The sequence below is a fragment of the Canis lupus genome, chromosome 1, assembly GCF_048164855.1.
Source record: "Canis lupus baileyi chromosome 1, mCanLup2.hap1, whole genome shotgun sequence".
NCBI classification, from domain to species: Eukaryota; Metazoa; Chordata; class Mammalia; order Carnivora; family Canidae; genus Canis; species Canis lupus.
The window spans coordinates 42,035,577-42,062,003 of record NC_132838.1 but is presented as its reverse complement, the minus strand read 5'-3'; the positions used below and the strand labels follow the sequence as shown (position 1 = coordinate 42,062,003).

Here is a 26,427-nt window from a genome sequence, read left to right as displayed (position 1 = left end):
TGAGAAGGCAGTTGAGTATAAGAGAACAAAGCCATGGCAGTTGTGAAGAGAGAAGTCATGGGGAGTGGTTGGCGTGAACCAAGGAACTGTGTTGAACTGCGACCAAACAGGGCAGATACTGATGCGGGACCTCACAGCCTATCCCAGGGAATCTGGAGATTACTCCATAGGCAATTAGGCTCATTGGCCGATGACACCCGGGAGGAAGCAATCTGCCAGAGGCTTTGTTTGCTGACAGGAGAGCTTCCAAGTCCCAGAGTTTGAATGATCAGAGACAGAGAAGCCAAAAGTCAAGAAGCAATTTCCAGGAAAGGAGAAGACAGAGTTTAAGTCACACATTTTATTTATTTAATTTTAACATGCTGAATGGTAGGCTGCCAGTATACAATGTATGCATCTGACAAAGCAGGTAGAAACAGAAAGTCTTGCAGAGAGACAGCGGACCTCATTAATTCACCTCTGTTCCTTGGTCCAGTGAGCTCTGGGGAAGCTTCTGTAAGTTTCTACCACTCTGTTTTCAGCAGGGCTAGTCTCAGGCCCTGAGCCCAAAGCGAGGAAGGATAATTAGGTGGAGAAGCCCATGTGCCCTGCAGCACAGAGTTCAGTAGCAGTGGGTTGGAATTGGCAATGCCTAGGATTGAATCCAGCTTGAAAAATCATTATTACTTGTGTGAACTTGGATAAATTGTTGAATGGTTAACCTGCTTCAGGTCTCAGTTGCTTCAGGTATAAAATGGAGATGATTTAGCACTTACTGCAGATTGCTGGGAGGATTAAATGAGATAAAATCACATAAAGCATTTAGCCAAGAGTTCCGGTACATAAATAGATTTTCCAATTTGTCTTTTCTTAGCTTCTATATTTATCTATCTGACATTCATTAATTACAGGGCCAAACTAATAGCCAAAGTTGTTCACATCTCTCCTGGAATCCAGAAACCATACGGAGAACCACCTCTATCTAACTCATAGGCACCAACCAATACTTCCCTCCCTACTTATCTCAGGGCCAGGGACCAGAAAACTGGGCATAGCCAGTGTGTCCCAAGGCCTGCTGGGATTATTCAGACTAGCCAATCCTAAACCATTTAGCCTGTCCTGCCTTACATGGGCAACCACATGGAACTCCCAATAAAGGCTTGGCCTAGGCTTTCCTCTTGCTCCTTTCCATCTCCTGACTAACACTGGTGCTTCCCCATGTTGTCCTGCATGGCATGCCATGTCCCTCCTCTTGGGAAATGGAAGTAATAAAAAATCTCCTTTGAGTGGCATTACTCTGTCTGGCAATCACTCAGTCCCTCCTATAAATTAAAATCCCAAGGTACAGCCATTGAGACAATAGAGCCCAGTAAACAAGATTCATAATTTTTCCATAGGTCATAAAACAGTTTAGCTTATGTCTCTTCTCTCTATCCCTTCTCTCCTTTCTGTTACTTTTGTGGTTTTGACCTGAATCATTGCAATAGCCTCCTGAGTACCTCTTGCTAAATCCAATCTCTTGCTTCCTCAATACATCTCTTCACATGGCTTTCGTCTAAAAGTCAGGATGTAGGTTATCCTCTGCCAGGAAAGCTTGATATAATTCCCTCTGGTCTAAAGATCCAGTCCAACTCTATTTTGGCAGTTAGACCTTCCAGGGCCCGGCCCAGAACTGTAGCCATATTGGACAACTCAACATTGTCCACTAAGACCACAGCTTTTCACACCTCTGTGTCTTTGCTTAGATAGTACCTGTCCTTGGGATGCTTCACACCATTCCCTAAGTATGGAAATCACAGGGTGTTTGGGACCTTTGAATCTGCTGATATAATTGTTCCTCAGAGTATACAACTAAATTAATTTCAAACCTTCAGTTTGACTTAGTAGAACCTTCATGAGATTTAAAAAAAGACTGACAGTGTAACAGGAGCAAATATTTACTTTCTAGTAGCCCTAATCCCAGACTGGAACATGTCCTCAATGGTTTGAGGACAAGGCCCAATTTAAGTTCTACTTACTCAGGAAACTCTACACTGTCTCTTAAAATTAACCGTTTATTCCTCTGACGTCCATGAGCACTTACTTAGTTCCGTCTATTCATATTATATTTGTTGCATTTCTTTACCTTTGTTTTTCCTTAGATCACAAACACTTTTTTGAGGCCAAGGATAAGCTTTAGATAGATCTTAAAAGTAGTCATCACAAGGAAAAAAAATTCTGTAACTATATGTGGTGATGGATGTTTAACTAGACCTACTGTGATGATCATTTTGCAATATATACAAATATTGAATCATTATGTTGTATACCTGAAACGAATATAATGTTACATGCCAGTTGTGCCTCAATAAAAAAAGGACAAGCCTTAGTAATTCTTTTATCTTTCTTGCATGCCCATTAAATATCTTACACATAGCAGCTTTTCCATGAATATTTATTGAATCATAAGCCCTGTGATTATTCTAATTAAAATAAAGGGCTCTTATCAAGTGGTAATTGCATAGTTAATTATGGGGAAATATGGGAAAAGGCTTATATAGGCTCATTTCAGCTAAGAACAATTAGTACAGGTCAGAGTATAAGAGTCTCTTAAATTCTATCAGAAAATAGTGATGGGTATAAAAATCATTTTAAAGTATTATTGCCATAGTTAGTCATTACTGTTAAATATATAATGAGGTTAATACTAATTTTGGCTTACAAAGATAAAATACTTTTTAGTTTATAAACATATCATACACCAAGCTGCGAGGTGCAATTTCTCATCCATGCCTGAAGTTGCTAGGCCAAATGTGGGGTAAGGTTAACAATTCCATTTGGAATTTATAGAAGCCTAACCAGGCTTCTTCAAATTGTTCTTGGTCCTAAAGAAAGAAATGGGCCATATCCTGGCTAGACAGGACCCCAGATGCACCCTGGTCTCTGTTCCTTCAACCTACAGTAGAACTGAGTGAGGGAATCAGGTTTGGGTAGAATTCAGTCATAACCTCTTTAATGGCTACCCGAAACTCTTCCTAGGTCCTCAATTAATAATTGGTGGGTTATCTGACTTTATCATCTGACTTTCCATCCAGCATAATTGTTGAAAAAGAAAGTTGGCTGAGATTTACAGCTACCTTTTCTTACTAGGTGGGTGGTTGGGCTTGGGAAAGAATGAGAATCATTCCATTGATACAAGGAGAAGCTGTTCCCAGCCAACATAATGAAGGAAATGGTGGTTTAGAAAGAATCTTAAAAATTACTCAAAGATGATTACAGGCTGTCACTGAAAAATGAGGAAGGAAGGGCTTTCTTTTCGACTACAGGGTGTATAGCTCTACAAACAGAAATTATTATTTTATATTTAGGCCAATGGTAGTCTGTATGTCTTTGAAATGAAAAAGCAATAATAACTTAAGTACCTGGTATGACTTTCAAAGCATCAAGATAGATTCCACTGGCCATATATGAAAATCAGGCTCCTGGCTTTATAACATCTTGTATTTCATGGTTCTGAAGTCGCTGGTTATCAAATAGTCACGGAGTGCCTACTGTACATAGGACATTGGGCATGGTGGATTCAGAGTATCAAGCTGTGGAGCTCTACCTGGACTCACCATCAGAATAAGAAGGAAGGACCACAGGGAAAGTGAATGACCGATGCATGCTGTATCAAGTCTTTCTGGTGCTCATGGGAGCTACAACAAATTGCAAAATTTCTGAAAGAACACATGTGCTAAAATGAACATGATTTCACACAACAAAGCAAATGACTTAGTTGCGATTTAAAATTTGCAAGTCTTCATCCTTGATTAGATCTGGAGAAAGTGGGTGGGGAAATGGCCTATAGCAGAGATATCCCTTGATGGTGTTCAAGCCCTAATCAAGGGTATCGTTTTGCATTTCTAACCCTAACCTTCTTCCCCTGTCCTTCACAACTTCTAAAATAGTCAAAGCACAATTACAGCATGTTTTAATATGCCGAGTAGGGGGCTGCCCATATGGAAAATATGCATCCTTGCTTTATTTGGGCAGAACTGGCAGCAACACAGTTACATTTTGTACTTAAAGATCAAAACTGTGAAGTGACCCAAATCTGCCTTCTTCTTCCATTTCCTTATAAAAGCGGCTCCTGCCTCAGTTTGTTCTCAATTCCTGAGCTCAGCACTGAGAAAGAACAGCCAGGTAGGCAAGGCCAAGAGCAGTTATGAGTTGAAAAGACTTGTTTCAGGTCACACTGCCTACCAGCTGGGACATTCTGATCACTCCCATTAAAAAGTGTCACTAAACATTCACAAAAGGTGTGAACTAGGTGTTGTCAGATTTCCTGAGTTAACTTTTCCATGACACAATGAAATATTTACATTATATGACAGATCTCTTCATACTTAGTGATTCTATAGAGTGTGAAACAAAGGCAACTACTAATTTTTATGTCAAAAGGAAATATCATTGCTCCAGAGAACAAAGAACTAAAGCATAAAAACCATATTCTTTTTAATTTAAAAAGCTCTTTCCCACTTCCTAAAAGTAAAACCTTAAAACCATTCATCAGTCTCTCTCAAGAGAAATTTGTTGAATAATTACTCTGCACCAGGATCTGGACTGGGCATTAGAATAAAAAGATTTTTGAAAAGATTCATCTGTGTAGCCCCTGCCTTTAAAGAAATAACTGAAAATAAATACCTTCCTAAGAGTCTCTTCACACTTTAAATAACTTAAATATAAAAATGCCATCAGACTGAAAAATCTCGAAGATTCCTTCATGAGTAGGTTAGAAGTTAAGGTATATTTAAGAGAGGGAGATTAAAATAGGAAGGAATTAAAATATACTATTGCATCAGTCAAAAAAGGGAATGAAAAAAAGAAAAAAAAAAGGAATGAAATTCTGATATGTGCTATGGATGACTCTTGAAAATATTGTGCAAAGTGAAATAAGCCAGACATAAAAGGACAAATATTATATGATCACACTTACATGAAATATCTAGAAGAGGCAAATTTACGGATAGAAAGTAGATGAGAGGTTACCAAGGGTGGAGGTGGCAGGGGGGAGTTGCTCCTGTTTAATGGTTGTGAGATTTCTCTTCGGGATGATGAAAAAGTTTGGGGAGTAGACAGTGGTGATGGTGGCATAAAATTGTGACTGTAATTCATGCTACTGAATTGTGCCCTTAAAAAATGGATAAAATGGCAAATTTTATGCTTTATATATATTTTACTACAATTAAAAAAAATGAATAATGTAACATACCAGAAACTATTGAATTGTACTCCTTAAATAGGTGAATTTCAATTCTAAAATTATAAATTATATCTCAAGAAAAACATGGTTAAAAAAAAAATACCCACACCATCCCTTTCATGTTAGTATATTACTTTGTCATCTTGTAAAGCTCTGAGTATTGCTAAAGAAATCTACCAGGAGCAGAACCAGGTGATCAATTTTTGAAATACTATGACTCATACTTCTTACTGAATAGCTAGGTTTTACAAATAATCACTAATCATTTTGGCAGTTTTGAACACAGAAGAGCCTTCTATTTTTTGCATACATGGTTAAATAACTAATTTACCATCTTGCAACGAACACTTATCAGACTATTTTCAAAATAATCTCTTGGCCTCATTCTTGACTACAGTCAGCCTGAAAAGTATGGCTGGAAACCACCGTCAGAACAAAACAAACTACAACACTGAGTTTTTGTACCTCTCAATTGTAGATTTGCTACAGATCAGAGCATGCCAGTATCTAGAAAAATGCCTGGCACATGCTGACTTTCAATACATATTTGTTGAAATGAAAGAACAGTTGCATTTACTGCTTAGATCAGCAAGACCAAAGAGTTCCTTTCTAAATAAGTATCATTATTTAGAATAAGTTCTTATTCTAAATAAGTATCATAGAACAGTTGCATTTACTGCTTATCCCTCAGGGCTATGGGTCAGATAAAAGTATTTTGAGGGGCTCTAGGCCAGCTCAGAAAGCCCCTGGGAGTTTATTACTTCTGGGCTCATGCCTGCTTCCTCTGCTGGCTCTGTGGTTCTCTCATAGGTCAGTCATCAGCAAGACCAAAGAGTTCCTTTCTAAATAAGTATCATTAAAAAGTTCAAGGTCTAGACAGAACAGAATGAGGTCAGGTATTTCAACAGTATTTCATTCCAGTGAAAATTTGTTTTGGAAAAGGCCACAGTAACATTCTGAACTCAGTTAACAGGAGAACTACGTTTTGGTCACTCCTTTTCTTGTCACCTCAAAACAATAGTAACAGAAAATAAAAATAATTAATGGGGAAACCCAGAAGCTAACTCTGTTTTACCATTTCCCATACCAGAGTTAATAAAGTGATAGGCTTTAGACTAGAATCTGCCAAAAACCAGTACACCTTTTGTCTTACTAGTCAAATACAAATATCACAAAGTAAGGATTACATCTTAAAATAAAAGATTTGGAAGGAAAATAAGATGGAAATAATGCCCTTTTACTGGATGACCATTGAAGTCACCTATGTCTTTGACTAGGAAAATAGAAAATAAACTGTCCACAGTGACTTAGCCATAATTCAGAACAACCCAAAAAGAAAAACAGAATCCAGGTTTGTCAAATTCTATCTGAAGTGGGGGCTGGTGGGGAAGATTGGAAGCTCATCATCACCTTCCCAAACCCTTAAAAAAAAAAAAAAATCACACAATCATAGCAGAGTGTCAAACATACCCTGAGTCTGAGTTCCATCTTGGCTCTGTGGATGAAGGAGTTTGGATTCAGGCCTTCGAGGGGAGCTTCGATTCCTCCACCCTCGGATTAGGGTGCCCACCATGGTTGTGGACAGCATGCTCCCCGGGCAGCCGTGGCCCTGCGGGGCGATGGGGAGGGTGGGCAGCCCTGTCAGGCCGCCACCGTCAGGAGAACCATGTCCGGCTGGGGCAGGAGGAGGTACTACACCCAAGGCAGACAGGTCTGGGCAGTTGTACCGCCTTGGTCCTCCACCCACATTCTCTCTGGCTTGTGTTGTCAGCCTTCCCTCAGGAGGCCCTTGGAGAGTTTGGGAGATGGGATGAGAAAAGCAGACAATGCAAAAATAAAAATGAGGGATAGGAATAGAGCTAATCAATAGGAGGGGATGGTCAGTACTACAGAAGCGCCAATCTTCTTCACACAAGAGAACTTTTTTTTTTTTTTAAATCTTCCCTTTTTACTTAAAGAAGTCTCATTTGTTAACATTTAAAAATGACATGGGACCCCTGGGTGGCTCAGCGGTTTAGCGCCGCCTTCAGCCCAGGGTGTGATCCTGGAGACCCAGAATCGAGTCCCCCATCGGGCTCCCTGCATGGAGCCTGCTTCTCCCTCTGCCTGTGTCTCCGCCTCTCTCTCTCTGTGTCTCTCATAAATAATAAAATCTTTAAAAAAATTTTAAAAATGACAATGTGGGTGTGTGAGGGGGTAGGTGCATGGGGGTTGAGGCCTTATCCCTATGCACCAATTTCTCTTTTCCCATCCCATTTCTCTTCTGAACTAGAACAGCTTTGGGTCAATTGCTTTTCCAAAGAGAAACCATTCCTCTAGATAAACAGAATTTATTCATAATATATGAAAAATATTTCTAATGTTCTGAGTGTTCAATTCACAGAATTGTATCAGTTTTTGTGGCTGAGGAAAGTTGATTCAGGGAATTAAAATTCACAATCATGTAAACTCTCAAAGGCTTTTAAAAAATGAATTGATTCCAATGGCCTCATTTTTTTCTCTCTCCTGGTGAGTTGGCTGGAGTTGCCTCATCTTGAGGAGGTGAGACCTGAGCTCCACTCACTTAGTACACTGCTCACTTATGCCCCCTACTGGTCAAGGTGCCAGGTGCACATTGGTTGGACACCAATGATTGCACTAATCTTGTGGGAGGGGCAAGTAGTAGAAAGTTCCAGAATCCTTTGAGTGTCTCCCTATGCTATGTTCATCCACCCTGGGTGGTACCAAAACTAAATTCACTGTAGCTAACCTAAGAGGTTTTGATATTATTTGTAGTCTTACGACTTTTGTAGATGATGCCAGTGAAATGATCCATATCCACACGTGACTTCATTTTTTTCTCCCTTCCCACTGACCCCTTATTTAACAAGATGAAGACTGTTTTTGCAGGAGGCAAATTCCCCAAATCCCTCCATATTCCTCACAATAAAAAACAATGCCTACAGTTTACCAAAAAAGCAGCAGAGTTTTGAGGATACACACCTTACGTATTCATTTAGTTGAAATTTTCCTCATTATTTTTGACATTCCCCAAATTTGAAAACACTTTAGTATCACTGCAGATGGAGGGGAAGTAGAAATGGGGGATGGAGACTTGAAACGGTATGAGAAAAGGCCTCATCCCAGCCTCAAGGTGAGGTTAAGCCATGAAGCTGGGGCATAGTGTGTGATCACGCAGGGGCAGCATTTGATGAGAGGTACGGGTCCTGTTTCTCCTTATGGTGCTCCCCAGAGGGGACTCCCTCTGCCATGGAGCACGCCTTCTGCCATAGAGGGCAGAGCTGGGCTCTGACGGGGTCAGCAAAGAGCTGCCCAGGCAGTGATGCTACCTGCCTTTTAGGGAAACTGCCAAAGAGGCCTTGAACAGTCTCTCCATTCTCGTGACCTCCAGTGAGGAGGCTGAAAATGCCTTTGTTGGGGATACTGCCTGTGGGCCTGGAGTGGCATCCAGAAAAAACAGCAGGGGAACTAGGTGCTCAAGCCTGGGGTCCGATTCTGCCTTGGAGGTGGGGGATGAAGCAGGAACCTTCGGGATGGTCCAGGGTCACTCATCAGGGGACTGGTTCAGGAGGTGGGGACATAGCCTGTGCGTTTGCCTAGAATCATTTTGATTAGGAACTCTGTGTCCAGCTGTGGGAGACCGAGCGGGCTGGGGATGAGGCATAGTAGGGATTCCGGGCAAGGCTCAATCAAGACAAGTAAAAGCCACCTTCGCCCCGTCCTCCAGGTAGGGTGGCAGAGATAACATAGTGATAGCGAAAAAGCAAAAGATCTGCTGTGAAGTCTATAAAGAACTAACATTCTCCAAATGGAGCTCTCCTCTGAGGTCTCCATCATTACCACTGCCCCTGAGCCCCATGAACAACAGACATCGGTCCCTGGTGGATGAATGAGAAGTCCAAGCAAGGTGAGAGCCACAGGGTGGATGGTCAGAGCCTGAAGCGCAGGGAAATGCCCAAACTCCAACCCTGAGAACGCTGCACAGCTGCTCTTATCAGCCACCAGAGGTGACATATATGCGGAAAAAGTAGGTAAATGGAACTGGCTATTACTCCCAATAAAATTCCCTGAGCCTCACACCTGAATTGTCCCTATAGGTCTGCTTCCTCTGTGCTGTCTTGGATTCCAGGGCACACGAGGGTAGCCCTTGCCACCCTCTACTTACTCTGTCTATGCAACCAGCTATCCCCAAACCTCACTGTGCATCAGGAACTCTGCATAAAATGCAGATTCCCAGGGCTTGCCTCACGAGGTCTAAGACAGTGCCAGGGGCTGTGTTTCCTCTGGCTCCCCATGTTTTCTTCCATTACCAATCTGGAATCCAGCTGAGGAGGGTGTGAAACCCCCTGACCAGACTGTGGGCTTCTGGGAGCCAGGGGCCACAACCTTTATTATCATTGTGCCCAGTGCAGCCCTGTAGCCAGGACACGGTTTGCTGGGTGAAGCGAATCAGCACTGTGGCCAGGGGCCCCGCCACGTCCACCACTATCAGGCTGCCCAGTACCCCCAACCTCCCATCCATCTCTCGCTTGCCACTACTGCCAACCAATACCCTGGCTGCAGGTGCCATCTCAGGACATCCCCTTGTCTTCTCTGCTCCCCTCCACCCCAGACCCCTCTGAATCCCCACATTTTGCTTGCCTGTGATGTTTTATTCCAGGCAGTGATGATTTGTCGGGGTTGCAGTTTCCTGGCCCTTCCGCCCCACGCAGAACAGCTCCATCTTTGCTTCAGCTACCACTGAAAAGGGGTCTGAATGCAAGCTCAAATCTCAGGTTTCACAGCAGCATTGAACGCCCTGCTATCCTTAGTTTGCCCATTGTGGCAGGTGGACGCTCAGTATCCAAGGTTTTCCCCAACAGGAAGTTGAGCAATGACCATGACTGCTGTGGGAAACGTGGTCAGGAAGAGGAAGGAGAGTAATGTCCTGCCTGTTGTAGGTCAACCCCACCCTTCCTAATTCATACGCATATACTTCCTTAAACAGACCTGCCATACGCTGGCAGTGTTCTTCTACCAAGAAGCAAAGGGAAACAGCTTAATTGCGAGCCCATGAGGTCATTCTCCTCCAAATTAGTCTTCTTATGATATACCCTCCTCCTCTCCATGAAAAAGGACACATTGAGGAAGGAAACACACTTTTTCTTCAGACCGGAGATCTAGAAAACCAGGATCCCGCTGAAGGCTCTTTGAAGGCCAATATGGTTCATGACAAACTTTGGTTCATAGATGTTTGCTTCTGATGTCCCATAGTGACTATGAGTTACCAACTGGTCCCTAAATTTCATTAATATCAATACTGTCGGGACGCCTGGGTGGCTCAGTGGTTGAGCATCTGCCTTTGGCTCGGGGTGTGATCCCAGGGTCCTGGGATCAAGGGGCCCTTATCGGGCTCCCCACAGGAAGCCTGCTTCTCCCTCTTCCTGTATCTTTGCCTCTATCTCTGTGTTTCTCATGAATATATAAATAAAATCTTTAAAAAACCAAACCAAATCATCAATACTGTCCCCACTCCCACCAGCAAAGGGCTGAATTGGGCCATTTGCTTCTCTGTAATCTCTTAGGGCCTATAGTGGTTTAGGGCACACAGAGAACACTTACCAACTGCAGGCTCTAAAAGCATGTCAAGCTGTGATGTGGCTCTCAACTGTTAAAAGGTGCATTAAGCCATCAGAATTAAGTATGACTTCCATTATCAATTCTCCTATTATTATGTCAAGAAGGAGCTGCTGGGACAGAGGGCAGGGCTATGTGTGTGTGTGTGTGTGTGTGTGTGTGTGTGTGTGTGTGTGTGTATTTCTTCCTAGCTCCTCATTGTTTCTGCCCATTGTTTCTGGCTGTGGTTCCAGGAGATTCTGGTCTCTTTGACCCTCCCCATATGGGTTTCTCTTTGGGGCAGAAATCAGGAATTTGATCGGCAAGTGTAGAAGGGAAAACTGGTCAGATATAATGTAGCCCCACTCTGGCTCTTTAGGCAGAGAACTACTCACAGAAGCACACATTTTGCTTTACTTCTTGATGTTGTAAAAGTGTGACATGTGCAAAATCCTTTCCTGTGAGGGGCAAGGCTGCCCCATTCACCCTGCTGCATGAGAAAGCTTCCGATGCTGAGTTTAGTATTAGACCTGGCCACTGATAGAAGGCACTGTCTCCAATGTCAGCTTTTTCGGTAATCAAGGTGAGGGTATGGTCTCTCTCGGCCTTACTCTTTTATTTATTTTTTTTTTTTAAAGATTTTATATATTTGAGAGAGAGAGAGAGAACGAGTGGGGGGAGGGGGAGAGAGAGGGAGAAGCAGGCCCCCCACTGAGCGGGGAGCCCACTGTGGGGCTTGATCCCAGGACCCTGGGATCATGACCTGAGCCAAAGGCAGACACTTAACTGACTGAGCCACCCAGACACCCCAGTACTCCTATGTTTTAAATTTTCAAATTGGTTTAGAACCTGGTATGAGCTTGGCATCTTTTTTACTCTGTCCCTCAATATCCTAAGTGCATGCCTTTGGTGTTTATTTGGTGATTTTGAGCAAATTATTTTATGCCAGTTAGCTTTTAGGGTTCTGCAGTTAGCTTTTTTTGGTAACTTGGTGAGAAGGTTTAAGCCTTATATAATGCGCAGTTTTTACTTTGGCAGCTCATTCAGCTTAAGATAATTTTGCCCACTGGTAAGTGGCTTTTTAAAGAGTATCAGGGCTGTCCATCAATAGATGAATGAATAAAGAAGCTCGCTCTATCTATCTATCTATCTATCTATCCATCCATCTATCTATCTACACATATACACATACACACACATGATGGGATATTACCCACAAAAAAGAATGAGATCTTGCCATTTGTGGCAACATGGATGGACCTAGAGGGTATCATGCTAAGTGAAGTCAGACAGAGAAAGACAAATACCATGTTATTTCACTTATATATGCAATCTACAAAAAACCCCAAATGAATAAACAAACAAAAGAAGTAAAAAGGCCCTAAATATAGAGAACAAGCTGGTAGTTGCCAGAGTGGGGGAACGGAGGTGAGGGGAGGGGCAAAATGGTTGAAGGGCAAGAGGAGATACAGACTTCTAGTTACAGAACAAATAAGTCACAGGGATGAAAGGTACAGTACAGGGACTGTAGTCAATGGTATCATAATAGTGTTGTATGGTGACAGAGAGTAGCCACACTCGTGATAAGTACAACCTAATGTGTTAAGTTGTAGAAATACTATGTTTTGCACCTGAAACTAATGTAACATTGTGTGTCAACTATACTTCAATGACATAGATAGATAGATCAGGCCCTCCCTCGCAAGTAGGGCTCAGCCCCGCTCCCCTACGCAGATGGCTAGGCGGCCCCAGCAAGTGCCAGCTTAGTTTTTAGGAGGCAGGCTACTGCTGCTTGCCCTTGACCTACAGAGGTTCAGGGTTTCTGAAGCAGGTGTATTGAGGCAAAGAAATCAACAATAGGAAAAGGAGAGTCCTTATGTTTACAGGCTTTATAAACATGAAGAGTGGAAGAGTATTACGAGGCAGCAAATTCTGTATGGACTGCGGAGTGGAGTGTGGCTTTGAGTGCTTATTGACAGGCCCATCCAGGCAGCACTGGTTTAGCTGCTCCAAATTCCATTCTGTATTCAAGGCCAAGAGGAGGTCGAGTTGGGAAGGGTGCAAAATTTTTGGATCTGGGTGTCTCATCCACAGGGTTGAGAGTCTTCCCACACTATGGGGCCTTAAGTAGGTTCTAGATCAATCAATTATCTCACTCATATACCATCGAGACTGCTCTGGAGTTAGCAACGGTCTTTGGATCAAAGTCCATGTTGGGAAGATAACTAACTGCTCCAGGGGATGGGAAATAAAAACCTATTTTCAAATTTGGAAAGGCCTTAACTTAGTTCTTAACATGAAGAACATGGAAGAAATTCTAAAGTTAAAAGAAAAATGAAAATGAGAAGAAAAATACGATGCTCTCATGTCACTTCTCTCTACATAATAACCACAACCCAGGCTGCAACTGTTCTAAACTGGATGCTGTACAAAATTCAACCAACTCTAACTCCTAAATGCCATATTTACAGTCCTCAGTGCTGCAGTGCTCACATACAGGAAAAATATCAACATGTGTGATGCTGTGAATAAAAACTAATGCCTGAACACCTTACCTGTAAATTCATATGCAATCTGGATTCTCACATACACAGCCAGGTCTTGCCAGAGACATTTATTAGCTGCCAAGGCATTTCTTCTCTTTCCATCCAAATGGTAGGAAAATGTGCTCAAACTCACCCATCTAAGAAGATTTTGCTTGACTCTCCTAGTGTCCAGCTCTTTGGGAGGCAGCTCTCTTCTCTTTAAGGGTAAAAGTCACACAGGGTTTTCTGCACTCACCTCTTCATCTCTTTTCCAACTCACTCCAATCTAGTTTCCAACCATCAAAACAGCTCTGTGGCCCAATCCAGATGGTATTTATTAGTTTCTTTCTCATATAACTTCTGGCAGTGCCTGACCCTTTTGCCTCTCCTTTCTTCTTGAAGCACTGTCTTCCCTTGGGGACCATGGTCCCTTATTATCCTGGTTTTCCTACTCCCTGTATTGATATTTCTTTTCAGTCTCCTTGTAAGGTCACCAATGACTCATCTTTGTGGCCCAAAGTCTGGGCACCAGACTTATATCCAAGTGACTGATATCTGAGAATTCACAAGAAGCTGAAATGTAATAAACTCAAAGCAAAATGCAATCTTCCTCCCAAATCTGGTCCTCTTCCAGTGAATGCCACCCCACTTGTGTGGATATCCCAGCCTGAAATTGGAGCCATCCTTTCCACCTTTTTGCTCCAGATATTCAAATCATGAGACCCATCAGTGATTTTGTTTGTTTGTTTTTACTTATTAGCTCACTCTCAAATGTCACCTACTTTTCTCCACCTCTGCCCTGGTCATCTTTCACGTACTAGTAAAATATTCTCCAAAACCTTCTCTGGAGGGCATAGGACCACCACGCCACAAGCTTTGCAAATTGCAAATGTGATGTCAACTCACCCTTACTTCATGCACTGAAAATTCTTCTGTGCCTTTTTGTTTCATCGAGGATAATGATCAAATCTTTCACATGGTCCCCAACATCTGGCATGTCCAGTCCCAGCCTCCTTGGTAACTTACTGGATTCTCTCTTGGACAGCTCTAGAATCATCACACTTCTCTGAGTTCCTCCAGGGAATCAGGGTCCCTACACATTGCTTTCTTGCCATGGACAATCTTTTGCTGAAACTACTGTCATGAGGTTCAGGTGCCTGTGTGTTTTTCCTTTGTAGCATTTATAATTTGCAATGAATACTTGGTTTGTAGTCATCTCCCCCACCAGTCCACTCTGTAATATTGATGTGGGTGGGGGAGGTCATGTGTTTTTTACTCACATCAAACCTCCAGAATAGTGCTTGGCACCTAGTACATATTCAATGAATATTTATTGAATGAATGAATGAATGAATGAACAACTACCGTGCACTGGGGCATTGGTATAATTAGTGTGCATGATATTTCTATCATAGCTGTTGTAAATTAAAAGTACATGATCTTGTTATAATTAGAAACTAAGTTCTGTTCAAGAAAGTAGCCCATAATTATAAAATCATTCCCATGGGAAAACATGATCTAGTTTATGATATCTACTTTATTTAATGAATTCTTCAAAGAGCACTGTGGTATCAAATGGGCTGTGCTTCTATCACCTATTTAGATTTAAGATTCGCATCTTCTGTGCCCCTAGAAATCCTATCTGTATTGCTATCTGCAGCCATAAAGCTCCAGAAGTTTAACAAATGACTAAACATCTCTTTGCAGCTTAGTATTCATTATAAGATTAAAACCTAGCTTCAGACATATTAAAAAAAAAAAACCTGTTAAACTTGCACTCAATTAACATAACCACTAAGAAAAGTAAGGCAGGCAGCAGAACCTTCTTGTGCCTCACTTTTAATGTAGTGCAAAAACGATTTTCACATTTACAGTTGACCCTTGAACAACATGGGGGGTTAGGAACACTCCCTCTTCCTCCTGCAGTAGAAAATCCACATGTAAGTTTTGACTCCCCAAAACTTTGCTAATAGCTGACTATTGATAAAAAGCTTTCCTGATAACACATACAGTCGATTAACACATAGCTTGTATGTTATATGCATTATATTCTGTATTCTTACAACAAAGCCAGAGAAAAGAAAATGGTATTAAGAAAGTCATAAGGAGGGTAAAATACATATACAGGACTGTGCTGTATTTATTGAAAAAAAAAAAGCAGCATGTAAGTGGACCCATGTATTTCTAGCCCATGCTGCCCTGGGGTCAGCTCTACTTTCTCTTCTGCACTGAAGTAAGTAAGGCTATACCCTACATTATTGTGGCACCTCACTTACAGCTATAATTTACCAAGAATTTGTTTAATATACTGATTTTGTAGAAAAATCACTCATTAATATTTTTTCCCTTTTAGAATGTGAACTGATGCAGCCACTCTGGAAAACTGTGTGGAGGTTCCTCAAAGAGTGAAAAATAGATCTGCCCTACGACCCAGCAATTGTACTGCTGGGGATTTACCCCAAAGATACAGTTGCATGGGACACCTGCACCCCGATGTTTATAGCAGCAATGTCCACAATAACCAAACTGTGGAAGGAGCCACAGTTTGTCCATCGAAAGATGAATGGATAAAGAAGATGTGGTTTATGTATACAATGGAATATTCCTCAGCCATTAGAAACAACAAATACCCACCATTTGCTTCGACGTGGATGGAACTGGAGGGTATTATGCTGAGTGAAATAAGTCAATCAGAGAAGGACAAACATTCTATGGTCTCATTCATTTGGGGAATATAAAAAATAGTGAAATGGAATAAAGGGAAAATGGGAAATATCAGAAAGGAAGACAGAACATGAAAGACTCCTAACTCTGGGAAACGAACTAGGGATGGTGGAAGGGGAGGTGGGCGGAAGGTGGGGGTGACTGGGTGACGGGCACTGAGGGGGGCACTTGATGGGATGAGCACTGTTATTCTATATGTTGGCAAATTGAACACCAATAAAAAATAAATTTATTATTTAAAAAAAGAGCAAATAGGTAAAATAATAAAAGTTTATAGGTAAACCTTTAAAAAAGTTTTTTTCCCTTTTAGTTTTTCAGGGATTTATTTATATTCTCAGACATGAAAAGTGACAGGTTTAAAGATTTATTTATTTATTTGAGGGGGGAGCAGCAGAGAAAGAAGGAGAGAGAGGGTCTCAAGCAGACTCTGTGCTGAGCGTGGACCCTGGATCCCAGGACCCTGAAATCATGACCTGAACCAAAATCAAGAGTTAGATGCTTAACTGACTAGCCACCCAGACGCCCCTTATTTTTTTTAATTATTTATTTTAGGTAAAGGGAAAGAGAAAGAGAGAGAGAAAGAGAAAAAGAGAGAGCACTCGAGTAGGCTGAGGGGAAAAACAACAGGTTTAGACTGAACTCCAGTTCATAATTACTAAGAATCCAGAGATTTAAAGCTTTAAGAACTACAAGATCAATGCTAGCCCCGTTGATAAAACCCAGGCTTTCTAACCCAATTTAAAAGACACCTAGAAATGTTTTGTCTTTAATTCACATGCTCATTCATTCACTCATGGATGGTTAGAATGGAGTCCCAAGAAAACCTCAACATTTGGTGGTTGAAAATAACCATCTGCTCTAGCAAAACCTTTGTTATTTGTGATTCCACTCTGAAATCTGAACCCCATAAAATGTTAGGCCTCTATATTAGATTGGTGCAGAACCTTAAACCGGAGACCGTGCCAACATTTCTCTCTCTCTTATAAAAAGAGTATTCGGATTAATTATAAGGTGCTGATTGACCGGGATTAGTCCTTATCCCTGTCTGCACAAAATTAATTCCTACCACTTACATCAATTAGATTGGGTCAAGATGAGGAACTGGGGCTGAACCTAATATAAAAACTTCTGTTTACTAAGGCATCTGAAGTGAATATGGATTATTTCTTTTAAGAAATAATTCTTGTTTATATACGGGGAGTTATTAAGGGCACTAGGAGTTAAATTTCTCTATGCTCACTTTATAGAATTATTAGGGCTTATGCAGGCACTGCCGAATTTAGGTGTTCCTTTGGAATGGTTTTAAAACATTTGACCAGAAAAAGTGAGGAAATACATTTAGCTTTTTGGCCGCATTTTGTCTGTAAGTATCAGGTATTTCAGAGGTCATAAATACCTTTTACATGAAAGACAAGGTAACGTATTGAAAAGACCTTATAAGACTCCTCTCTTTACTCTTGCTGAAAGCATGTGACATTAGACATTTTATTATTATTATTTTTTAAAGATTTTATTTATTTATCCCTGAGCGACACACAGACTGAGAGAGAGAGAGAGAGGCAGAGACACAGGCAGAGGGAGAAGCAGGCTCCACACAGGGAGCTGATGGCGGGACTCAATCCCGGGGCTCCAGGACCATGCCCTGGGCCGAAGGCAGGCGCTAAACCACTGAGCCACCCAGGGATCCCTGACATTAGACATTTTAATTAACAAACAGTTTGCTAACTGGATTTTCCAGCAAACAGAATTTGGACAGCCCCAGATCAGAACACCTCTACCCCAGTCAACTCTTGATAGTAAGCTCTCTTTTACCTCCCAAGGTCTAAACCTCCCCCTTGATGCCACTGGAGGTATATCCCTCCTCTCCTTCCTCTTCTGCTGTGGTCATCAAAGACTCCCAAATATGCAGTTCTAGAAATCTGTTCTTGCTTCCATAGATAGCAAAGAAGTGAGCTCAGGAATATAGTCTTATGCACAACTTTAAATGGTTGGAGCAACCACCATCAATAAACAGTGAAAGATAGTGTTACACAGTATTAGGAATTAAGCAGGGTGGTGTATTTTGCCCCAGTATATAGTTAAATAAAAAACAGACTATTCAGATGCCAGAATTTAGAGTTTCTTTCCCAGTTAAGAATACTTTACATGAGGGCCATGTTTCAGGTGTTGAACACAAGTGGGTTACCCTCTAACCTGGTCTTAGGCCTATGTGTATTGTGAAGATATCCCCTGATCTATCAATTGTGCTCAGAAGAACAAACAGGAATAAACAGGAGCCAACCAGCCTGGAGCTGCAGGATGAGGTGAGGAGCAGGTATAGAGAATGCCATGTGCAAAGACCTGTGGTGCCTCTTTGGGGTAACTGCTAACAATGTAGTAAGTAGAAACTGTGGGGTCTGTGCATGTACATGAGTGTTCAGGGATGTGTGTGTGTGTGTGTGTGTGTGTGTGTGTGTGTGTGTAGGAATTGTAAGGACAAAGAGTAAGTAACAAGAAGACAACAAAGAGTAAGTAACAAGAAGACAACCAAGCCACAAAGACCTTATACATCTTAACAAAGAGTCTGACTTTATCCTAGAGCAATGGGAAGGTCTTGAAATTGAGGAATATCATGATTAGATCTGTGTTTTGCAAATACGTCTCTTGATGAAGTTGGAGAACAGATGAAGAAGTAAGAATGCATGTGGGGAGGCAGAGACCAGGTAGGAAAGAGATGACAGTGGCTTGTATCAAGACCTCTGGAGTGGCGGGAAACCTATAGCTTGGGGCTGGTTAGATTGGGGTGAGTGTGAAGGAGAGGGAGGGGTCAGGGCAAGGGCTAAGGCCTGTGGTGTGGACAGTCTGGAGCTATTCCTGCCTTTGCTCACAGGGCTACGCATACAAAAGCAGAGGAGTTTGGGTTGTGTGTGTGTGGGTGTGATTCAGGTAAATAGTAAGTTTTCCATTTTTTAGACATTTAGGCTACTCTAGTATTTTCTTCTCCATTATAGCTAATCCTTTGAAAGCATTTTTGAATATGTACTGTTTTAGAGCTTTTGAATTGCATCAGTTACTCCTTCGGATCAGAGTCTATTTCCTTTATCCTCATTTCTCACACTTTCTAACATTGCAGTTGCTCAAGAAATGTTTGTCTCATGATATACTTAGGATAAATTCCCAGAAAGAGTACTGTAGGCTTAAAGACTTAAGGCTTTAATAATTCTTATTATATGCTGCCAGGTTTTTCCAAAAAGATTGAATCGATTTTCGTTGTCAACAATAACACATGAGGACATCCGTTTTCCCTACAGCCTTTCCAGCATTGGCCTTTGACATTTCTTCACTTGGTTGGTGTAAAATGTTTTCATTTTAAAATTGATTGAAGTTGGGATGTGTTTTCAGATTTTTTCCTATTTGTTTTCTTTTGGTTGAAAATGGCTGTTTGTATCCTTTGACCACTCCAGTTAGAATCTGATGGTGTCCTCAAATTATACAAATTCGTGTGTATGTGTTATCAAGTCTTTAATTTTTGGTATGTAATATTTCCCCATTTTGTTGCTTTTATTCTGTCTCAGATTTAGAAAGTTTTAAAATTTTATATAAATACAGTTGTGCATCTTTCCCTTTTTGATTTGTTTCTTTCAACTCAATTTTCTTCTTTGTAGCTGAAACTGTGCTATCCAAGTCTACTATTCCTTAATTCATTGGGAGTTTGTTGAGGTATATATTTTATGGTACACGGTCTGAATCTTGGATATTTTTTCTTTTATATTATATCTTGTGGTTTGTAACTTTACTAGTTTTTTACTTGATTCATCTATAGTTTATAAATATTTTATCATGATATTGGCAAGAAATATTTATATAGATTCATTTTTGCTATTTAAACTTATTGTCTTAGATTTAAATAATCCTCATGCTTATTCTTCCACTAAGAAAAATAAGTTTTACCATTAAAGATAGATGCCAATATAAAACTACCTTAGGAAGGGGGTAAAAGACTCAAGATCCCCAAATATATTAGAAACCTGAAAAAATGAAAGACATGGTTGTACAGTTAGGACCTCCCTTCTCCCAACTCCTGACCCTGACCTGGAAAGCCTGAGAGGAAAACCATAAAAAATAGCAAGAACATGTGAATATATGTGAAAAAATACTCCTAAGACAGCTCAAGTGGTCAAAGGCATGCAGTTTGGTCTCCAACAGATCTGGGTTTGAGTACTGCCCCTGCCACTTAGCAGCAGTGTGACTTTAGGCAAGTTCCCCCATCACATCATGGAGGGTGCATTGAAGGACAGGAATGAGCACTGGAAGACGGGTCAGGAGCTGCTCTCACAGGGCAGTAGGGGAGAAATGACAAAGTGCACTCAAAGCACTTAGCCCACACTGCCAGCCCACACCCAGTAAGCTCCCAAAATGGCGCTCGCGATTGCTGAACTTTTCTCAACTAGGCCACTTCATCAGTTGCTATGAAAGTTTTGAGTTTATCACCCCACTTTTCAAATAGGAAACAGTTCTATTCTGTGTGCACTTCTTCTAGGAAATGTGCAAGGTATAACCTGGCATTATGCCATGTGAAATACAAGTGAAACCCGGGTGTCATAAATATAGGTCTACAAATGTTTTAACAGTAGCCCGACCTCGGCTGGCTCCCTGCTCCTCATGTGGGTATCATTCTTAGATGAGCTTTCAAACCTCCCTGCTCCCCCTGCCTGCCCCTGGTAGCAAGCTGACTCTGGGAAAGACAGGGGGAAGACCGCTTGACCTCTGAGGTCATTTGTTCTGTCATGATTACTAGAGTAACATAGCAATTATCCAAATTCCTCAAGAGATGAGAAGTTTTGCCCAACTGAACTTTCTGATCACTTTAGAGTTAACAATAAAGCCCTCTTTCAAGCCCTGCTAAATTTCTTTTTCTCTAAACTGGGTGATACGAGCTCTCCCACCCCCATAAATAAGTATGGTGTCCAAACTATACTGTCACCTTCCTCGGATGATTCAGGCGCTTGCTCTGCCTCAGGGTCAGCTCTGCTCAAGAAGCATCACCACAGACTCCGGGAGGAGAGAGATAGATTGAATGGAGACCTAGGATAACACGCTTCAGGATGATGATCTTATTTCCTGAAATAGATTCCTCACGCCTAAATATTTTGTGTATGCAGTGGAGAGGGAGGGTTCAATTTTCTTCTAGAAACTGAGTTTAGAAAAAAAGGAGTCCATTAAGGGCTTTGGCTTACCTACATTTTACTGGACTACAGGTGTATGTAATGCCCTGAGAGTGTAAAGCCCTGAGAAGTGAATATATTCAAGCATCTAGTAGCATCTAATAGTTGGCTGTAGAGAGACACAAGAACATCTGCTTTGTCTACCAGGCTCTTCATCCAAATGCTGACTAAAAGCGGGGCTGAGTTAGCTATGCTCTGTAGAGGTCGCGGATTACACAGAACATTTCAAAACAATGCAGCCCCAGACAGATATGCATATGCTTCAAGATAAAAGGATCTTTTAATAGAATAGAGCTTACCTTAAAAGTGTTTTTGGAACTTGTATGCATGACGATCTGCCCTTTTAAAGAGGATGCTAAAGGTTAATTTTCTATGGCATAAAGACTGCAGACAAATGCCAAAATTCTATTCCCAGACCTAAATTATATAATCAGAAATAGAGCATTCGAACTGCACATCAAATAGTCTCGCTTTCTGGCAGACTATGAAAAAAATCAGTTTCAATGTTTGAAGTAGGCATTTGTTTATATAATGCAACCAACCATGACTGCCAAACACAATAATTAAATGCTTTAACAAGGGAGAAATCTTGCCAGAATATGTAATTTGAGGGGGAAAATAAGCAGAGGGTTGATATGTAGCAGAAAATGCTGAATTATTTATTTCATGCTGCTCAGAAGCAGACACCCAGACTACCTGCAGAAATACTAAAGGGGAAAAGAGAGCCTCAGACGGCGTTATTTTATTAAATCTCATCTTACTTTTTATTTCTAACTGGTGCTCTTTCTTCCCACCCAAACTTGAAAAATGAGGAGTTCTCACCTTCCTTTCATTATAAAATTACCTGTGTGGGAATGAAATTAAACATCAACCAGAAAAAGAGAAAGTACCTACAAAGAAAAAAAGCACTCACATTTTTCTCTTTTCATTAGTTACCAACTAAAGTTTTATTCAGTTTGGACAGTTGGACTGTGCCTGTATTTCTTTTCTGGGGAGGGGAAGAGCATCATAATGAAGTGCTTTAATGTCTTTTACTTCTGTAAAACAAACAGATGACCCCAAACTGGGATGTTACATCCACTCATCTTTAAAAATTCCTTCCTCCTAAATTGAAAGATTTTGGTATGATTTTTCTCTTTTAACACTCAGAGAAAAATCCTAGCATACCAGGAGAGAGTTGAAGGTATTAAACAACAGTGCTTTAATATTATGTAAAATAATAATGGAAAACATTCCCCGAATACATATTGTATTTTATAATTTAATGTATGTACATCATTTGTAAATATAAGTATAAATATATTAGTGGTCATATCTTATATATGTAATAAATGTAATAATTTAATATGTATGTTTATATATTAGTTTGTATTAATTATACTACCTGTGTCAAAGCAATGATGACTTAAAAGTTTTTGTGTTCTCTTACTTCACCTAAATGCTACTCTTGGTGAAAGACAACATCAATTTAATATAGGCGTCTAGTTAAAATGACCAACTAATGAGAGCTTTTTAAAAGGGTTCAACTTCTGAGACAACGGAAGAACCTTAATTTTGACATGCACGTCTCTGAGATCAAACAACATAAATGCCCTCTAGCTTCCCTCAGGAACTTAAAGGAACAGAGGAGAAAACAGAGAAGACGGTGGCAATTTCTAGAATTTGCATAGCACTGCAAAGCACTGGATAACATAGCGTTGGGCTCTAGTTTTCTCCTCAGCATAGAGAGAATACAGGCCAAGGGAGCCCCTGCACCACTCACATGGTGGGTTACATAAGAGAAATATTGGTATGAAGACTTTTGGTATTACCCTCCCTTTCTGTTACCCAGACAGTGGTTCCTTGATAGCATCTGCACAGCTTTTGTGTGCCCTAGAGGGCAATTTCTTTAGCCTCAGGGACCCCCTGGCCCAAGGGATCATTAGCTCCTGACCAGCCTCCTATGAAAGGTTCCTAACTGCTTACCATTTTTTTTCACTCTTATCTGCAATTCAATCTCCACCCAAGAGCTAAATTCAGTCTTCAAAAACTTAAACTGGATTGCATCACTCCCCTGCTTACAACCTCGAAATGTATTCTCCTTGCATTTAGAATAAAAGCCAAACTCCTTGATGTGGCCTGCAAGGCCACACGTGATGGCACCCCTATCCATCCCTCCCATCCTACCTCATTGTCCCGCTTGTCCATTGCTCACTAATGTCTCTGACATTCATTCATTCATTCATTCATTCATTCATTCATTCATTCATTCTCTCATTCACAGTCCAACTTAACATAGGCCTCCCTCAATCTCCCTCTGCCAGTGAAAGTCTATACTCTTGGGAGTAACCAGTTGCCTTCATTCATAGCACTCGCCACAATTTATAATTATGGACTATAATGGTTTTAAAAGCCATCTTTCAGCTCCTCTAGACTCTAAGGCAACCTGTGAGTGCCACTTTAGCTGTAGCACCTGCTACACTGCTTGGCTTATGGAGCCTTTCTGAATGTGTCGGCTGCGTGAAAGCCTACGTAAGTGAGGACTGAGAGGACTCCTGACCTGACCAATTCCTCAACAGTTCTAGGCTTTGGTTCCTTCTCACCCACAATAGCTCTGCCTTTCCCTCATTAAAGGAGCACTCTTTAGGATGGACCAAAGGGAAGCAGCATAAGAGTTAAAACATTGTGTTATTTCCCTTGGCTAAATGGACTATTATTTGGAGTCAACAACTAATAGGCCCTTTAGCTATGAATGCTAATATTATCCAGGGTCCCCTCACTCCCAGGATAATTAGGGAACCCCAAAATATATTGAATGAATCCAAGAATGCAAAATATATATTTCTTATAACTCTTAGCTCTAGGGCTGACATGTTGGCACAACTCCAGGGGGGGCTCTGTTCCCAGAAGGGTTTGTGATCAACCTCTGGTGGACTGTGTAGAGCACATCTATGTGGCTCTAGGTGATAGCTCTGCTCAGTTCTTCATTGTTTTCATTTTGGATTATTCTTTAAGCTCTATGCTTTGCTCCTAGGTTTATACCTTGTTATAAACCCAACATTTATCTTATATACTTCTTTAAAAATATGATTAAATGGATCATATTCCTTATAAAGTCAATGAAATTAAAGTCAGTAAGAGGCTATGAAAAGAGAATCTACTTAAGTCAATTTTTTATTAGAAAAACACCCCCCTAACATTACTGATTTTTGAACATTGATTCCTCACATTATTTACTTTGAAAACATAAGCACATATGAAAATATTGTATAAAATTTTTTCTTGATTATTTTTCTTGAAATTTCAATCAAAATCCATGGGGTTTATAAAGAAAAATAAATGTCTATTTCACTGAGGGAGCAAGGATAAAAATTAATAAAGTCACTGCTTTCCTTCAATACAAAAATCCCTCAGTAATCCCAGGAATGGTCTCAAAAGGAAATTAGAAATACGTTTTAAGGTCAAAATCTGGGTAAGTGCAATGTCAAATGAAGAACACCTTTGGTGAGAACTTAATTGAGCTTAAGAATCATTCTTTACAGAATCAATTGCTTCACAGGATTCTGCCAAAGGACCTAAATCAATAGTTCAAGAACTCTGACAACAAGTATGACATTGAAAGTAATGTAGGTAAAAGTTTACCCCAAAGAGCATCTCACAATCTTATGTTTGCTAAAGAGTTAATTCTCCCCTTACATTGAAGCCTTATGGGTTCAAGCAGAAGTAACTGCAAGGGAATCAGGTATCAAACTAGGTCAGAGAATGTCCTCTGTGGAAGCTCAAATGCCATCTCAGAAGCCTCTTCAATCCCTGTCCACCCAGGCAAAAGTCACCTTTTCTTGCTCTTTGTTCCTACTTATTCTATGCAATAAAGACACATCCCAACTCTCTACAATCAGAAGCCTTGAAGGCTTTTGCTCCCTCTATTTGAAGGCTACATCTAAGCCACAGATCTCCTTTTGTCTCTCCTGAATCCAATGTAGCTGTGCAAATGTTTGAGTTAAAAAAATGAATGTCGGTATTTAACAGTGATCTTATTTTAGCCACCCTCCAGAACTAGGTGGAGGAGAAACAAAGAAGCTCCGAGAAGAAGGCTTAAGTTAAAATGTTTAAAAATAAATTAGGATTAGCAATTGCTTTGTGTCGTCACTGCCATAAAATAAAAAGATTACTGCCAGATGTGTGAAATATATTGGTCACAATAATTTAGCTCTCATCTTATTTACATTTAAGGTCAAATAAGACATTCTGTTTTGTATTACTTTGTACAAAGTAGGAGGATTGGGAAAATCATGTATTTTGTATCATCAGAAGGCTATTTTTCCAGAAACAAATCAAAATTTTACGAAATGAAAGAAGCAAGTTTTTAAAACTTTACTGTACTCTTCCCTGCCTCCCCCAAATAATCAACTTATTTTCATGATCCCATATAAAACACTTCAATTTTAAAGTCTTTTGTGTATTTCAGGTCAGGGCTGATTAGGAACATTCAACCCCAGCTGACTGGAACACTGAGCTCTCCCTTGGTCATGAGCCAGCAAGACTCCATGGAAACGAGTGAGTCCTAACAGATCAAAGAAAGAGTTTAGCACTCAACAATTGCCTCAAACAACCCAATAATAGAAACTATGCTCAATCAGGGCACAATTTCTCAAATGGACCATTAAATTTTATTATAGAACTCAAAATATCACCCCAAATCCAGAAATTTACGAAGGGAACTGTTGGCTTTCAAAGAAAACCATAATTCTTTGGAACAAGGCTACAGAGAGGTTAAAAAATATTTGAGGGAGCCATAAAGAACCCAGTCATTTTGCACTTTGTTTGGAAGGTATTCTGATTGTTTCATGCTTCCATGATAATTTTTTTTCTTGTTATGGTTTTAGGAAAGCTATGATAGGGCAGCCAGTGCTTTATGTCTTTTCTTGGCAGGTACAGATGGCAGCAAGGTCCTCATTCAGCCCATGTGTTGGCACCAGGACACAGCAATACATGGGCACAAGAAGCTTCTAGCTCACAAACAGGCTCTCACACCCAACGGAAACCAGCTTAAAAACAAACAAACAAACAAACCAGCAAGTAGACTTTTAGAATCAGTCTTCACTTTTATATTCCTGGAAAGACCTATTTGTATACAGGCTTGTTAGCCACTTTGTATCTGTCAATTTTCAAATACTTTTGCTCTTTATGCCTCTTT

The 26,427-nt window shown here is 40.7% G+C and overlaps 1 protein-coding gene across 3 annotated transcripts in view; it reads right to left on the bottom strand.

Moving 5' to 3' along the window:
* Window positions 1-26,427, bottom strand: part of PLEKHG1 (pleckstrin homology and RhoGEF domain containing G1) — a 224,429-nt gene that overhangs the window by 126,948 nt on the left and 71,054 nt on the right. Inside the window, exon 1 of one of the 3 annotated variants that reach the window (XM_072827762.1) lies at window positions 6,674-6,883. The exons of the other annotated variants lie outside the window; for them this stretch is intronic. Coding sequence (XP_072683863.1) covers window positions 6,674-6,791 — 118 coding nt within the window. The 5' untranslated portion in view covers window positions 6,792-6,883. Of the gene's footprint in view, window positions 1-6,673; window positions 6,884-26,427 lie in introns of those variants that run through there. 3 annotated transcript variants of the gene reach the window in all.